Source organism: Podarcis liolepis (assembly GCF_965112155.1).
Source record: "Podarcis liolepis genome assembly, chromosome: 6".
NCBI lineage: Eukaryota > Metazoa > Chordata > Lepidosauria > Squamata > Lacertidae > Podarcis > Podarcis liolepis.
In genome coordinates, this window is record NC_139559.1 from 32099721 (window position 1) to 32115819 (window position 16099).

General features: G+C 46.9%; 1 protein-coding gene across 1 annotated transcript; it reads left to right on the plus strand.

Moving 5' to 3' along the window:
- The first annotated feature begins 8270 nt into the window (after nt 1-8270).
- On the plus strand, nt 8271-15834 carry TIMM17A (translocase of inner mitochondrial membrane 17A). Its single transcript, XM_083509880.1, has 6 exons — nt 8271-8423; nt 10205-10304; nt 10709-10772; nt 12283-12411; nt 12858-12968; nt 14661-15834. Exons 1-6 carry the CDS (start codon nt 8398-8400, stop codon nt 14729-14731), a joined length of 501 nt encoding a protein of 166 aa, XP_083366006.1. The 5' UTR covers nt 8271-8397; the 3' UTR covers nt 14732-15834.
- The last annotated feature ends 265 nt before the right edge of the window (nt 15835-16099 follow it).

Below are 16099 nucleotides of genomic sequence, written 5' to 3' on the forward strand. Positions count from 1 at the left end.
TTAAGTCAATTTGCAAGAGAATGTAGGAGATCCAGGGCATGCTTGTGGCTTTCATTTTCACTAAATGTTTCCATTTTAAAAAGAATAACACATGCTCTGCTCTTTATAGTATATGAGCATCTGGGTCTTTCTTTGGAATGTTATGCAACACAATGTGCTTCTATGAACCAAACAAACAATTGGGGGAGGGCCATAGGTCAGTAGAAGAGCCTCTGCTTTGCATGCAAGCATTTCCTCCTTCAATCTGGCATCTCCAGGTAGGGCTGGGTGGGACCTACCAGTAGGTCTAAAATCCTGGAGAGCTGCTGCCTGTCCATGGATGCTAAGCTAGGAGGACTGATGGATTCAGTATAAGGCAGTTTCCTCTGTAGAAAATGACAGCAATTTCTGTGCTATGTATGGTATGGCACACTTTCAAAGCACTGCAAAGCAGACACATACTCCACCCAAGCATGCAGATTAGGGGTGTAATATTAGATTACACATTTCTAGCTCATTGTCACTATGTGCATGTGAAAATACAAATTAGATCATTCAGTCTTCCTTTGAACATGGTTTAATTCACATTGTCAAACGTATTTTGATATGGTTTTCTGATCTGGTGAGATGAAGAGCAAATTAAATGGTGCATCTCTTCTACCCTGCAGGTTGCTGGGTCTTAAACTAACCTAAGGTGCCTATGCCTTTAAATCAGGGATGGGAAACTTGTGGCCCTCCTGATCTTGTTAAGACTGCAGGTCCCATCATCTCTGACCTTTGGCCATGCTGGGTGGGGTTGATAGAATTTGGAGTCCAACAACATCTGGATGGCCACAGGTTCCTCATACCCCATTTAAAAGCAAAAGGTCCCCTTCCTGACCCATTTCCCCAGAGTTTCCTTTGCCTGTCTTCTTGTATTGCCTTCTGCTGTGGCACAAAACTGGAGTCCTACTTTGCTACTACAGCAAGCAAGAGGAGAGGGTGGACAATGAAGGTGTGACAGTTGCATCTTCTCCTACTGCCTCAGAACACAGAAATGGTTTGGATGATCTGCAGTAGTGGTCAAGGGAGTGGCGCGGTGGCACTTACCTGACCTCCTGTCACAGGCATCAGTGCAGGATACCAGTAGGAAGAGGGGCAAGACAGTGGCAAGACTGGTGTGGTGCTGACACACCAGTAGAATCAGTCTGGAACCACTGGTGTGTTTTTACTGTACTGACCTTGCACTGCTTGGCCCCTTTCGCCACCAGTAAGCTTCAGTGATGCAGGAGATGGGAGGTTAGGTTAATGCCACTGCCCTCCTACACCAATCACAACTGCAGATCATCCATCCAATCTGTTTCTGCATTCTGAGGCTCTTGGGACCTGGTAGTTGAATCTGGCTCATTACATTTGTTATTTAGATTTACAAAGAAATTATAAAATCATAGAACTGTAGAGCGGGAAGAGACCCCAGGGGTCATCTAGCTCAAGGCCCTGCAGTGCAAGAATCACAGGTAAAAGCCCCCTGTTTAAAAACCTCTAGTGAAGGAAAAAGTCCCCTTTCAGGAATGGGAAAATATTGTTACAATCCATCCCAATCTCTGCCAAAATTCCAGGGGTCTTGGCACTTAACCAGGGTTTGTGTTCATTTGGAATGAGGCACCAAGACTAGTGTTTTTAAGAAATATGGTTATTTTACTCATATTTACACCTGAAGCCTTCAATGGAGCAGGCACACAAAATTACACCGCAAGAGTGTCTCTCCTTGCTCCTCTCATAGTTTCAGCAAGCTTGGGTCCAAACCAGCAGCCAGCTATGGTTCCTGAACTCTTGGTTCAGCCTCTCCCATCCAGTGCTCATGGAGTTCTGCTTACTTCTCCCTTCTGGTAAATTTTCTTTTGCAGTTTTCCAGTTTTACTGCAAATCTTAGGCATCAAAAAGCTAAGCTCCTGACCAGTGAAAAAGAAATTAACTGTAAATTCTCAGCACTCACTTTCAGACTGCTGCTCAATATTTTTGGTGTAGAACTTTGTGATTTGCTTGTGCAGTTTTCTGGTTTTGTGCAAATCAGAGGAATAAAAAATAAAAATCCTCCATTCAGGAGCATACTGGAGATAGTTATGAACAAAGCAGGAAAAGAAATGAAAGGATTGAGTGGGCACAGAAAGGGGAGTAGCAGAAAGTGACAACTAAACCACCAACTCAAAACACCAAAACAAATAGCCTGCAATCCATAGTAGAACAGTTTAGAGCCTGATTTCCCCCTCCTTATCAGATTATCCCTGTTTTGAGTAATCCTGAATTTTTAGGAGCAAAGCATCAACACTGGTGTTGCTTGAGGTAATGTCATGTAGGCTACACAAATTAAACGGAAAAGCAAACAGCTGCAAACACTCATTAAATTCCTGTGTGGACAAGCCCAGAAGCATTACAAACTATGTGCCCCATCTGCTGGCGGCTTTTGTTATTTTTGTTTTTATTTTTGTTATTTTATTTTTTCTTCTGAAAAACAGAAACCCACTGGACTCCATCCACAGCTTTTTATGATCATTTGAGGATACCTGGTTTGGATCTAAAAGTATTTTTGTTTTCATTTTGCTTTGTTTTAACATTGCTTTTTCACTCAACTGTTTCGTGAATTGCCACGTAATTACTCCTGTTTGTGCTTTTCTTCCTTCCCTCCCTCCTCCCGCACCACCTCACTTTCTACACTAACCCGCCCCCATTTATTTGGGCGCCAGATACTCAGGATAACTCTTCCTGTTATGTAGTGTAGTTTCACCCTGGGCCAACAGGGGGATGCTGTATATAGTTTTCACTCAGGTCTGTAGATAGTTTTCACTCAGGTCCGCGTCTGTTATTTTAGGCGGGAACTCTGGGCTGTTGTGGTTACAATGTTGACAGCCGGCTGCCTATAAATACAGGCCGGCTGAGCTGTTCGCAGTCAGTTCTATTCCAGCTTACCATAATAAAGAGCTACTTGAAGAAATCGCTGTGCCGGCTGCTATGTCAACCCACAACTTAACACTGGCGACGAGGATGGGATGGATGGACATCAGAGCACAGCCAGATGCGGCCAGCCTCTGAACTGAGCTGAATCACTGAGCTGAATCACAGAGTGAAATCACTGAGCGAAATCACTGGGCAGAACCAATTCAGAGCTGACTGTTCTGGCTAGAGCACTGTGTTCCATCCATCGCCCTTCACGCCGGCATCGGAATCATGGCTTCACTTGTGCCTCTACCGCCGTTTGCGCCAGCCTCTGAATCATGGGACTCCTACCTCGCTCGGTTCGACTGCTACCTCCAAGCCAACGAGCTGACAGCAGTATCAAAGGATCGGAAGCGGGGCCTATTCCTCAGCCTCTGTGGGCCTGAGGTGTTTGAGACGGCCCGAGCGTTGGTTGCGCCTGAAGCAGTCCAGGCAACACCATGGGACACGATCCAAGAGAAGCTCCGCAACCACTACGCACCAAAGCCGTCCAAGATTGCTGCCCGCCATGCGTTCTACCACCGGAACCAGGCAGAGGGGGAGTCAATCAACAACTACACCACCGCCCTGCGACAGGCTGCAATGCACTGTGAGTTCCGAGACTTAGACGATGCCCTGATGGATCGAATCGTCTGCGGGGTCCGGGACATCCATCTGCAACGGCGCCTCCTAGCCAAGCCAGACCTCACGCTACAGAAAGCCATTGAGGAGGCTGTGGCCTCAGAAGCTGCTGAACGTTCCGCCCAGGAGATCTGCAAGTCCAGCAGCCCGCGTCTTGCTAGGGAGCCAGTTCCGGTGCATCATGAAGAGGCCAGCAGTGAGGAGGCATCCTCCAGTGAAGACGATGACGTGCACCAGACAAAGCGGGAGCGCAGGAAGTTCCAACAGAAGTCCAAGGGCCAACCGGAATGTGCTGGCTGCGGAGGCAACCATTCCCGTGCCAAGTGTCGATTCAGAGACGCCATCTGTAGGAAGTGTTCCAGAAGGGGCCACATCGCTAAGGTCTGCCGATCGGCTCCGTCTGACACCCCCCCTTCATCGACTCGCAAGTCCAAGTCTTCACTCCAGTCTGCCAAGGAAAGTTGTTTCGCTCTCACCAACTGCCGCTGCCCGTCTGGAACCACGATTGGCCAAACCGACTCGCCTACGCGACGCAAGCTGAACGTCACGGTGCTCATTGAAGGAGCTCCATGTGACATGGAGATCGACACCGGGTCTGCCCTGTCCATCGTGTCATGGAGCACCATCAAAAGACTGGTACCCAGAGTGTCCAAAAGGCAACTCGACTCTCACCGCGTACACCTGAGAGACTACCAGGGAAACGACATTCCCGTGGTAGGCGTTGGCCGGTTCCGGATCGCCTTCAAGGATTTTTCGGGCCTGCTCCGGTTGGTGGTGGTCGAAGGTCAGCGGCCAAGCCTCCTAGGGCTAGACTGGTTTGATGCCCTCGGCCTGGAAGTCACCGGCATCAACTGCATCTCTAACGCAGAGACTGAGGGTCTGGTCAAAGACTTTGCCGAGGTTTTTGACGGCACCTTGGGCCAATATACAGGTACGCCCATCTCCTTTAGCCTTGATCCACAAGTCGCCCCCATCAAGCTAAAGCCACGCCGGGTTCCCTTTGCTCTCAAGGCTAAGGTGGACGAACAACTGGACAAACTGATCGCCCAAGGAGTTTTGGAGCCGGTTGACCACGCAAAGTGGGAAACCCCCATCGTCACGCCTGTCAAGCCAGATGGGTCGGTGAGAATCTGCGCTGACTACAAGTGCACGATCAACAAGGCACTTCAGCAGCACGCTTATCCGGTTCCTGTTGTCCAACACCTGCTGCATTCCCTGGGTGAGGGTAAGGTCTTCGCTAAGCTGGACCTTGCCCAAGCCTATCAACAACTGCCAGTCGATGATGCCACTGCTGAAGCCCAGATGATCGTCACCCACCGGGGGGCATTCCGTTGCCGCCGGTTGCAGTTCGGGGTGAGTGTGGCTCCTGGCATCTTCCAAAGCCTTATGGAGCGTCTCCTGCAAGGGCTTCCGAGCGTGGTACCATATTTTGATGACGTCTTGGTGTCTGCAGACTCACACCAGCAGCTGTTCGAGCGCCTCCGTGCCGTGCTGACCAGGTTCCAGGAGGCAGGGCTCAAGGTAAAGAGGGAGAAGTGCCAGATCGCCGTTCCACAGGTAGAGTTCCTGGGCTATCTTATCGATGCCTCCGGTCTTCATCCAACCACATCCAAGATCCGCGCTATCCAGCAGGCCCCCACCCCAAAGAACAAAACGGAGTTGCAGGCATTCCTGGGGCTGCTGAACTTTTATAACATGTTCCTGCCCCACAAAGCCACAGTGACTAAGCCTCTTCACCGACTCCTTAGCACTAAGACGCCTTGGGCCTGGGGTCATCGGGAGACGGCGGCCTTCAACGCGGTCAAGGCTCTCCTTTCTTCAGACAGTGTGCTGGTACAGTACAGTGAATCCAGGCCGCTGGTCCTTGCCTGCGACGCCTCACCTTTTGGCATCGGTGCTGTCCTTAGTCACCGTTTTCCAGATGGAAGAGAAGCACCGCTCGCCTACTTTTCCAGGACACTATCTCCGACGGAACGGAATTACAGCCAGCTCGACAAGGAGGCATTGGCACTTGTGGCTGGAGTGAAGAGGTTCCATGAATACCTCTATGGCAGGACTTTTGACCTCATCACTGACCACAAGCCACTCCTGGGCCTCCTCGCCGGTGATCGTCCAACTCCACCGGTCCTCTCACCACGCATGCTGCGATGGACTGTTTTCCTGGCTGCCTACCACTACCGGCTCATCCATCGCCCGGGGAAATCGATGGGCCATGCCGACGCCCTCAGCCGTTGCCCTCTTCCAGCATTTGTGGAAGACCCGGCTCCAGCTTCATCGCTCCTTCTGATTGAGGATCTTCCGGCAGCGCCTGTATCGGCTGCCACTGTGGCCTCCGCATCTGCCCAGGATCGCACCATCAGCCGGGTGCTCAACTGGGTGTGGAGGGGGTGGCCACAAGGGCCTTTTGCATCGGAGTTCCAGCCCTTCGCAACCAGACAACATGAACTCTCAGCTCATCGCGGCTGCCTGCTGTGGGGAGACCGCGTCGTGATTCCCCAGGGACTCCGTCAGCGCGTCCTGGAGGCTCTGCACGTTGGCCACCCGGGAATTGTCAAAATGAAGGCGTTGGCTCGGTGTTACGTCTGGTGGCCTAATATGGACGATGCCATCACTGCCTGGGTGTCCGCCTGTCAAGCGTGCCAGGAGTCGAGGCCTGCACCACCGGCAGCTAAGGGACACACCTGGGAGACGCCAAAGACACCCTGGTCGAGGGTGCACATCGATCTGGCTGGCCCCTTTCACGGCCGGACCTTTATGGTAGTGGTGGACGCCTATTCCAAATGGCTGGAGGTCGCCCTGATGCCCTCCACCACTACCGAAGCTGTCATCCGGGTGCTGCGAGGCCTGTTTGCAACGCATGGGTGTCCTGATGTCCTTGTCTCTGACAACGGACCGCAGTTCACGTCAGGCACGTTTGAGCGGTATCTTTTGGGACTGGGCATCCGCCATGCCCTAACGGCACCTTTTCATCCATCCAGCAACGGGCAAGCGGAAAGAATGGTGCGCTCGACAAAAGAGGCACTGGCGCGCCTGGACCGGGGAGACTGGCATGAGCGGGTCGCCGAATACTTGTTTGTGCAACACATCACCCCTCATGCGGCCACAGGGAGGAGTCCTGCTGAACTGCTTATGGGCCGCCGCCTCAGGTCACCGCTCGACCGGCTACACCCAGACTTTGCCGTGGCTGAACCCCCAGGCTGTGCCAACGCACCACGGTCATTTGTCCCAGGAAACCAGGTCTTTGCCTGGAACTATGTGGGGGACATCCCTTGGGTGCCAGCCACAGTAGTGGGAGTCACTGGACCTTGCTCGTACCAGGTGGCACTCGAAGACGGACGCTTGTGGCGACGGCACATAGACCAGCTTAGGCGCAGGGTTGGGGACTTGGGCACTACCGAGGTGCCCCCAACTGCGCTTGCGGCTCCAGAAGAGACACGTACAGATGGCGAGGCCCCACCTACACCTCCCTCGCAAACTGCCAGCGTGGAGCCGAACCAAGCCCTTTCAGAACAGACTCAGACCACTCCACTTGCGGAGGCTCCACCCACAGCAGCGGATCCAGGGGAGTTGGTTCCAACGCCACCTAGGGTCGCACCACAGCCTCAGCGAGAACTGTGTGGCCCTCCGGACTTGGCTACCAGTCCCCGGCGGTCTGGCAGAGTTTCCAAGCGCCCAACTTATTTAAAGGACTATGTTGTTGGACAGGTATCACTGTTGGTCTAAGTATGGGAAATGTAACCGATATGCTTTTGTGCTTAATTGAACCATTACGCGTAGTGCTGTATATAAGGAAACCATTACGATTGTAACTAACGCCTTATCTCGGTGGGGAGGGGTGTTATGTAGTGTAGTTTCACCCTGGGCCAACAGGGGGATGCTGTATATAGTTTTCACTCAGGTCTGTAGATAGTTTTCACTCAGGTCCGCGTCTGTTATTTTAGGCGGGAACTCTGGGCTGTTGTGGTTACAATGTTGACAGCCGGCTGCCTATAAATACAGGCCGGCTGAGCTGTTCGCAGTCAGTTCTATTCCAGCTTACCATAATAAAGAGCTACTTGAAGAAATCGCTGTGCCGGCTGCTATGTCAACCCACAACTTAACACTTCCTGCATCTGATGAAATAGGCTGTAATCCAGGAAGGTTGATGCCATAATAAATGCGTTAGCCTTTCCGGTGCCAAAATATCATTTGTTGCTTTTTGAATATTTAAAGCGGCGCACGAAATGAACTCCCCATAAAAAACTGCCGACATTGACTCAGAGTTGTTCTGCCGCAGCATCTCTACCGTATGTCTTTTGCTTTGGAAAAGCGAGTTGGAAACCAAGGAAGAACACATCTATACTATTTCTAGTTCTATGGCGAAATTTCAAAATAGCCTCCGTGTTAGCCTCTCGCCCCCACTTTGCCGTCTCTGCAGGAGGCGCTCCTCGTTTGTAAACATAGAGATATAAATGTAGAGTCACGCTCTTTCGCAGATATAATTGGCACTCTTGCTCTCAAACCGAACTAGTATCCCACTCTGCAAAGTACAGAAAGTTCCTCTCTTGGTGTACCACAAACGTGAGCGACACCACACTTGCCAGAATCATGACCGTCCCCCCGCCCGCGTCCTTCACCAAATATTAACAGTATGCATCATTCTACAGTGCGTCGCTCTCTTTCCTCCCTTCTCCTCATTCCTATTGGCGCGGCTCCTGGAAGCCGGACAACCAATGGCCGTGCTCAGAGGAGTCTCGCGGGGAAACGGAGGCGCGGGGCCCCACGTGACTCGCATGCCGGCAGCCGGCTGAGCGAGCGAGATAGGTACGGAAGCCGGGAGCCAAGATGGAGGAGTACGCGCGCGAGCCTTGGTGAGGAGCCGCATTTCCGCCTCCCGCTTCTCCCGGGAGAGACGAAGAGCGGGACGGAGGGGCGGCGGGGTTGGTCCTTAGCAGGCAGGACCGGCAGACCCGCTTAGCCTCCTTTTCTTCGGGACCGGCGGCGGGCAAGTGACCTTGGGGAGCCGCGAGTGGGTCAGCCGCCGCCGCCGCCTGACCGGTTGCAGGGGCTGGGGAAGCCTCTCTTGGCCGGGGCGGCGGGGAGCGCCTTGCTTCTGCGTTGGCCAGCTCCTTTGCGGGTAGATGAAGTACCCGATCCCAAAGGATCCCAGAGACGCGGGATGGGCTGAAGCTCCCTGTGCCTAGGCAAAATGGGCAGGTCCATTTTGTCCTTTGGCGGAACGCAATTGCAGAAAGGAGGGCGTCTTTTTGCTAAACTGGAAGCTTCTCGGAGTGCCCTTTTAATCTCCCATGTGGCAGCTTGGATTTACATGGCTATAACTGGCTATAAGAGAAGGTGCTCTGCAGCTCCATGGGGACAATACTGGCCAGTTTCTCGTGCGTCCTTCACCCATATTGCTTCCAATTTGCTGAGGCTTTGTAGGAAATTGCTGGACTGATACCACCAGTGCATGATGTGTATTCTTCAGCAACATGGCACATGCTCAGGTTACACTTAAAAGCGGGTTGGTTTAAGAGATGCTGAGTGTACACTTTTGCTTTCTAAGATTAAAAACATTGTAGGACTATGCAAACAAAAAATATAATGCTGCAGAACAGTGTACACCTTGCCAGCACTTTATGGATGAGGTTGCTAGATCCACTGTACATGGGTTGGGGTGGGGAGATGGCTTGCATTTGTCAATCATTCAAGAGGAGCATGCAGCCTTTGGCCTAGTATTGGAGGGGAGAGTGGAAGGGGGACAATTGAAGTGCTTGGAGCAATGTAAGAAGGGAAACCTCTGCAAGTCATCAGTTCTGACCTGTGTTAATGAATTGGGGGGGGACCATAGTGGATGGAGAATTGGAGAGACACAGGGTGCGCAGACAGACATCACCTTCAAAGACCTTCCCTGGCATCCACAGGTTTCCCCCCTCTTGGGGAAAAATAGTCCTGAAATTATAGCCAATATAATACATGTGTCTGCTTCGTTGTGTGTGGTGCCCACAGCAGCTTCTCTAGTTTACAGATGAGTCCAAACTGGTTGTTGACCTCTGAAGTATAGTTTAAAGCTTAAGTGTTCCAGACCCAATAATTTTCTGCAATGGCAAAAAACGGAGAGATTTTGAGTATATAGTTAATGGGAAATGGTTGTTATACTTTTACAATGCCATATGTCCTTCATTTATTTCCATTTATGAATAACTTCCTATGAAACATAACAAAGCAATTAGCAATAATAACATCAACGTTTAAAACAGATACCAGACCCTCCAGGGGGGCGGGGATCTCCACTTAAAAGGATTGTGGAAAAAGAAGAGTCTTCAGTAGGTGCCAAAAAGACAATAGAGACAGCGCCTGCCTGATATGTAATGGGAAAGTATTGTAAATGGTGGGTGCTGCCACACGAAATGGCCAATTATGACATTATACAGAACAGATGCCTTGATGAGATGTAATCTGCAGTAGGCCCTCTCCTGCAGAGCGCAGTGATCTCTTGAATATGTAAGAGGTGAGACAATCTTTTAGGTAGATAATCTTTTTAGGTTTAGTGAATAAGGTTATAAAATAATAAAGTGATCCATTTGTTTGTTTTACTATGATGTGATGTTTGCAAGACTGAGCACATTAATGTATGTGTTCTTTCATTTAGCCCTTGGAGAATAGTGGACGACTGCGGTGGTGCTTTCACAATGGGAGCCATCGGCGGTGGCATCTTTCAAGCTGTCAAAGGATTCAGAAATTCCCCAGTGGTGAGTTGAAATGATTTCTTGTGGGTAAGGTTTATGATGATATTTTTTTTTAGTGACAGTGAAAATTAATGCACATATTTTTTTTAAGTGGAGACAACTCTATCAAGGTCTATTTCAGGACTTGACAGAATCAGGCATAGAAGGGCCTTCAATGAGAAAGAAAATTAGATGCTTAGAACCTCTTGAGCTTAGCTCAGAAGATGAAACCAATGTGCAAATAAAAACAGTTCTTTTTGTTTTTTGTTTTTTTAAAATCCCTTTTTTCAGATAACTGAAAAAACATGCAACTTGCAGCAAACAAAATATGAAGTGTGTTGTTTTCAGGCTAAATGCATCCTAAATTCAGCATGTGAAGAGCTTCAACTATTGAAATTGTTCCAATTTCTTTCTTTTATCTGTTTCAGGGTGTAAATTATCGGTTGCGGGGTAGTGTGACAGCTATTAAAACCAGAGCACCACAGTTGGGAGGTAATTGCACTATTTACACAATCTCTTTTTCTGTTCTGTTTTTAAAGGGATATTGGTAACAGTTCTCACTTCCCTTCCCTTCAGTACATAATTGTTCTTAAATGAATGGGATGATGAAACATTTCTATTCCAAGAACACGTGTGTTGAATTATACAACTGGTTTCTTATGGACTATGTTGTTTTCTGCTTGCTATGTTTCCCCTCACTGCTACCTCTTAACACCCCCCCCTTTTTTAACACAACCCATATCCAATACCAGTTTTAGCTCTGTAAGCCTATCTTGGGCTTTACATAGCTTTCTCTCCAACTTTATGAGGTACTTAGTAATATGTACTGTTGCACGGTCTGGAAAAGTGCAGATGAGACTTGTTCAGGGTTATGCTTCCATATTTTAAAATGAAAGAATCTAATGTGCACAGGTAAGTGTACGTAGAATCTATGGAAATCAGTGGCACCTGCACACATTTTAGGGATGTGTGCGGGATTGTGGCCCTGACCAAAATATCTACTTGGTGCTTTTCTGAAAATGAGCAAGGTGCCTTTTCTTATGTTTGTTTTTAAAAATCAACTTCTCAGTGTAACTCATGCATGTCATGCTAAACTGTGGTTTAGTGCAATGTGCAAGCACAGCCAACACCAGGCATTTGCTCCTGTTCTCCTGCCACTGGGCAGGCAGCCAAATAAAACAGTTGTCTTGTTTCAACTGATTTTGTTTTGAAGTGCCTGGTTTTTAACATACTAATTGTGTTTTATTAATATTGCTAAGCGAATTGAGGACTTGCACAGAATATAGTGCTCCAGAGCTTTGAATTGTTGATGAGAAACAACTGGTGGCGGCCAGTAGATTCAATTGTAGAGTGCAGTGAATAGAGTCTGTTAGGAAAGGAGAATCTGGATAGTGAGAGACTTTATTGTTATTTCGGGATTTTTAGTTAATGTGATAAGAATTATGGGACGCGGGTGGCGCTGTGGTGTAAACCACTGAGCCTTGGGCTTGCCGGTCAGAAGGTGGGCAGTTCGAATCCCCGCAATGGGGTGAGCTCCTGTTGTTTGGTCCCTGCTCCTGCCAACCTAGCAGTTCGAAAGCACATCAAAGTGCAAGAAGATAAATAGCTACCACTCCAACGGGAAGGTAAACGGTGTTTCTGTATTCTGCTCTGGTTTTGCCAGAAGCAGCTTAGTCATGCTGGCTATATGTCTATGGAGAAATGTTGGCTCCCTCGGCCAGTAAAGCGAGATGAGCGCCGCAACCCCAGTCAGGGGTCCTTTACCTTTTTAGGAATTATACTTATGAAGACATTTGTGTATTGTCAGCTTCCTGAATAATTCTTGGCAGATTTTGTCATGAATTTGCCTTTGCTTCTGTTGTGGGCTTGAAGCGGAATATCTACAGTAACCATTTCCTTTGCTGGGAACATGAAACTAATATCCAGAAACCCAAATAAGCAAACTGCTGTTAAGTACTGTTTTCGCCAGTTCTGAACCCAGGTATCTTTCCCCTTCAAATAGGTAGCTTTGCTGTGTGGGGTGGTCTCTTCTCCATGATTGACTGCAGTATGGTGAAAGCAAGAGGAAAAGAAGATCCTTGGAATTCCATCACTAGTGGTGCCTTAACCGGAGCTATATTAGCTGCAAGAAGTAAGAACACCAGTTTGCAGTGAATGTTTATTGGAAATATTTCATTGAAAATATTTTAATGTCACTTTAAAAAAATGTTAGACAGTCTTATGTGCACATATGTGCTTGACCATTTCTGCGGTAAGGGTTGTATTGTTTATAAAAGTAAGAATTTATAATGAACACATGATTGCATCAATATTGCTAGGATAGGAACTTCGACAATTTTAGCATTGAGAGGGGGAAAAATGAGTTGTAAATTCACTCAAGAATAGAATCATTGAATGCCTTTTATTTGGTAAACAATCCGTACTGTATTTCTTTCCTGTATTAGCTCAATTATTCTCCTGGCAAAGATGCGCACATAACACATAGCTGACATTTCCAATAGTGTTTGTGAAATAATCTGCTGTACCATAATAAAATATTTTTGAAAGCAACCTTTTTCATATTCTACCTCTTTTCAGATGGGCCAGTTGCCATGGTTGGGTCTGCAGCTATGGGAGGAATTCTTCTGGCTTTAATTGAAGGAGCTGGTATCCTATTAACGAGGTTTGCGTCTACACAGTTTCCAAATGGTAAGATGCCTATCACAGCTTGGGATGCAACACAAGATGTTAGTCATGATTCCTTGAGACTTTACGCTGTTTAGCCATTTGACTTCTGTTTATCTGAGGGAAGGCTATTCTAAACTACATAAAGATCTTTAAACCAAATGGTTTGTTAGGGAAATTTAAGATGGTATAATATTGAGGAATCTGGGAGAGTAGATGAGCTTTGCTGTGTGGGGTGGTCTCTTCTCCATGATTGACTGCAGTATGGTGAAAGCAAGAGGAAAAGAAGATCCTTGGAATTCCATCACTAGTGGTGCCTTAACCGGAGCTATATTAGCTGCAAGAAGTAAGAACACCAGTTTGGAGTGAATGTTTATTGGAAATATTTCATTGAAAATATTTTAATGTCACTTTAAAAAAATGTTAGACAGTCTTATGTGCACATATGTGCTTGACCATTCTTTCCGCGGTAAAGGGAGCTACTCTCCCAGATGAGCTGGGAGAGTAGATGAGTGTGACAAGATGAGCTTTCTTATGGCTTATGGATTAATCCATAAGATTAATATTTTGATATCTTCACAGAATTGGGAAATGCAAACTGATATAAACCAACTATTAAGAATAGTTCTTGAACCATATATGGATTAATTCTCAGTGAGGTGGTTGCCTTTATGCAGCATTTCACACCATTAAACTTTTAATGATTTACACTAAAGCTTGTATTATCAACAGAAATTGTCAGAAAGAAAAACTTTTCAGGTTTTATCCTAGGCTTTCACGAGGATACAGTGGGATAAGTGGTTGTGCTTACAATTGACGGGAAGATGCCCACAATGCCATGTGTAGTGCCTATGGGATCTGTTTAGCCAAAGCAGCAAAGATGCTTTGGAAAGATATGTATGACAAATAGCCTAAATTGCCCAAGTATGCAGATTTACCCAGGAGTAGTCCAGTTGATTTCATTGAGTCTTACCTGCTTCATCAGGACTGTGAATGTTTCCTTGGCAACTTGCAAATGTCCATGTGCATTTAACTTCCCACTGAAATATACAGCTTGTAGCTGAAAGTGCCCTATTTCTCCACTAACCTCCTGCACTATATCCTCCTGACCGTAATTCCCACCTTCAGGGTCCTTACTATTAGCTGATAGGGCATATGTGAGCAACCAGTAAGTTGCATGTACCCCTCCTGCTGTGTGGCCTGCCAGTTCCCCATTGCTACCATTACTGCCATACGTGCTGCTGCTGGTGCAGCAGCCAAGCTCAACATAAAATATCTTCTGCTTGCTTACCCTCCCACTCAGAGGTTTTAGGGGTCGTTTTCCTCTGCTTCATTGCTGCACTAAACTCATATTTGATCCTGCTGCCCCTGTCTGGTCTTCCTTCTTCCTGTTTCCAGCCATAGAGCCTGTGCCGTAGATCCTCTAGATACCTTGGGGGCTGTATGGCCTGGCTTCCTTTCCATCAGCTCCAGTGTTATTTTACAGTGCTGAGGAGCTAATCCATGCCCCTTTTCATACTCAAAATCTCCTATTGCACAGCACTGGGTATGAAACAGATTAATCTCAGTCTGTGTTTGCAGTTTATGTTTGGTCTACTAGTAGGTACTTAAAACAATTGTAGAGTAAATTATAAATGCTTGATCTGAAGACATACCCACTGTTAACATGCTGCAGAGCATTGAATAATTAATGTTTGTTTTGTGTTTCAAATGCAGGCCCTCAGTTTACAGAAGACCCATCTCAGTTGCAGCCCTCTCCATTTGGGGACTATAGGCAGTATCAATGATTTTGTGTATCCTCCTGTTTTGTGCGGTTCAACAAATTGTCATCCTTTATGAATGAGCAAATTGCAACGTTATTTCAAGACTTTTCGTTGGATGTGTGCACCTTGGTTTTCTGTACTTTTCACAATATTTAAAAGATAATTATGAATAGTAGGATTCTATTATTGCAAAGTGGATATGAGGTGCTTGAAAAACTCTCTAATTAAGCCTTGTGGTAAGAGGATCAAGCAATGTATTACAGAAGGAAAGGAATCTGTGGCCTTTACAGTGTAGCATTTATCACACTGGTGCCAATTTTAAGGAAAAGAACAGTCATAATGCAACAGAGCTGCCTAGCCCAAGATCTGATGCCTTCCACAAGCGTGGACTAGTATCAGTGCAAATGAGGCTGTCTGCTTTCAGTTTTATACTATACAATTGGAATTAGGGACAGAAGTGAATAGGGAGTATTTATTTTCTTCCTCCTCCTTACTATCTTTAATGCACAGACAGGTGTGAGAGGTGGTAATTATTTTTCTTAATACAGTGGTCCAACATAAGCACTCAAAGGGATATATTCATAGCAGAACTACTGAAGATAGTTCATAAAAACTCTACCATTTCTTTGCAGAGTACCTAAGGACTTCAGTTTGCTTTCTCCAGAGTTGTCCTGGGCTACAGGACACTCAGGTTTGAATGGCCATTTTGCATCCTTTACAGTTAGATCTTGTATGTAATTCACATATTAATGTAAGAGTGGAATGTTGATCATTTTATGGTGTAATTTGCACGTTGTAGGGTCTACTTCTCAAACAAGAGAAGTATTCAGAGTAAATCTATTACCCCCAAAACGTATTCAACACTTGCACAGCCTGAATATCTCTTTAACACTTTGAATGGACTTTCCACATCCAGATATGAATTGATAATATATTACATCCACAGTCTTCTTAACTGGATCAATGATGATTACTTTTGCCTAAATTAAAATCTGTTTGCAGGTGTCTATAAATGTGGAAAATTGAACAAGCTGAAATACTCCTGCTATTCCAGTCATTCAGCATTGTTCAGTGTTCCTCGTTACTGACCGTGCTTTTCCATTAAATGTGGTTATTTATAAATGTCATTTGTCTTTGGCCTAATTATGTGAATGAAGAACTTGAATGTACAAGGTGAAAGGCTTCAGAAGCCAAGTCAATTAGAGGTTTGTTTTGGCTCTCAGCAAGTGCAGAGATACAAATTTGGGGGCTGGGGAGGGAATTGGCATCACCCCCCCCCACACTTTGTGGCTCCAGCATTGGGAGGAAACCTTGTGTGGATCTCATTCACCAGCCTTCCCTTTGGCATGGCAAGAGGGGCAAGCAATATTGTCATATTCTCGTCCCAGATAA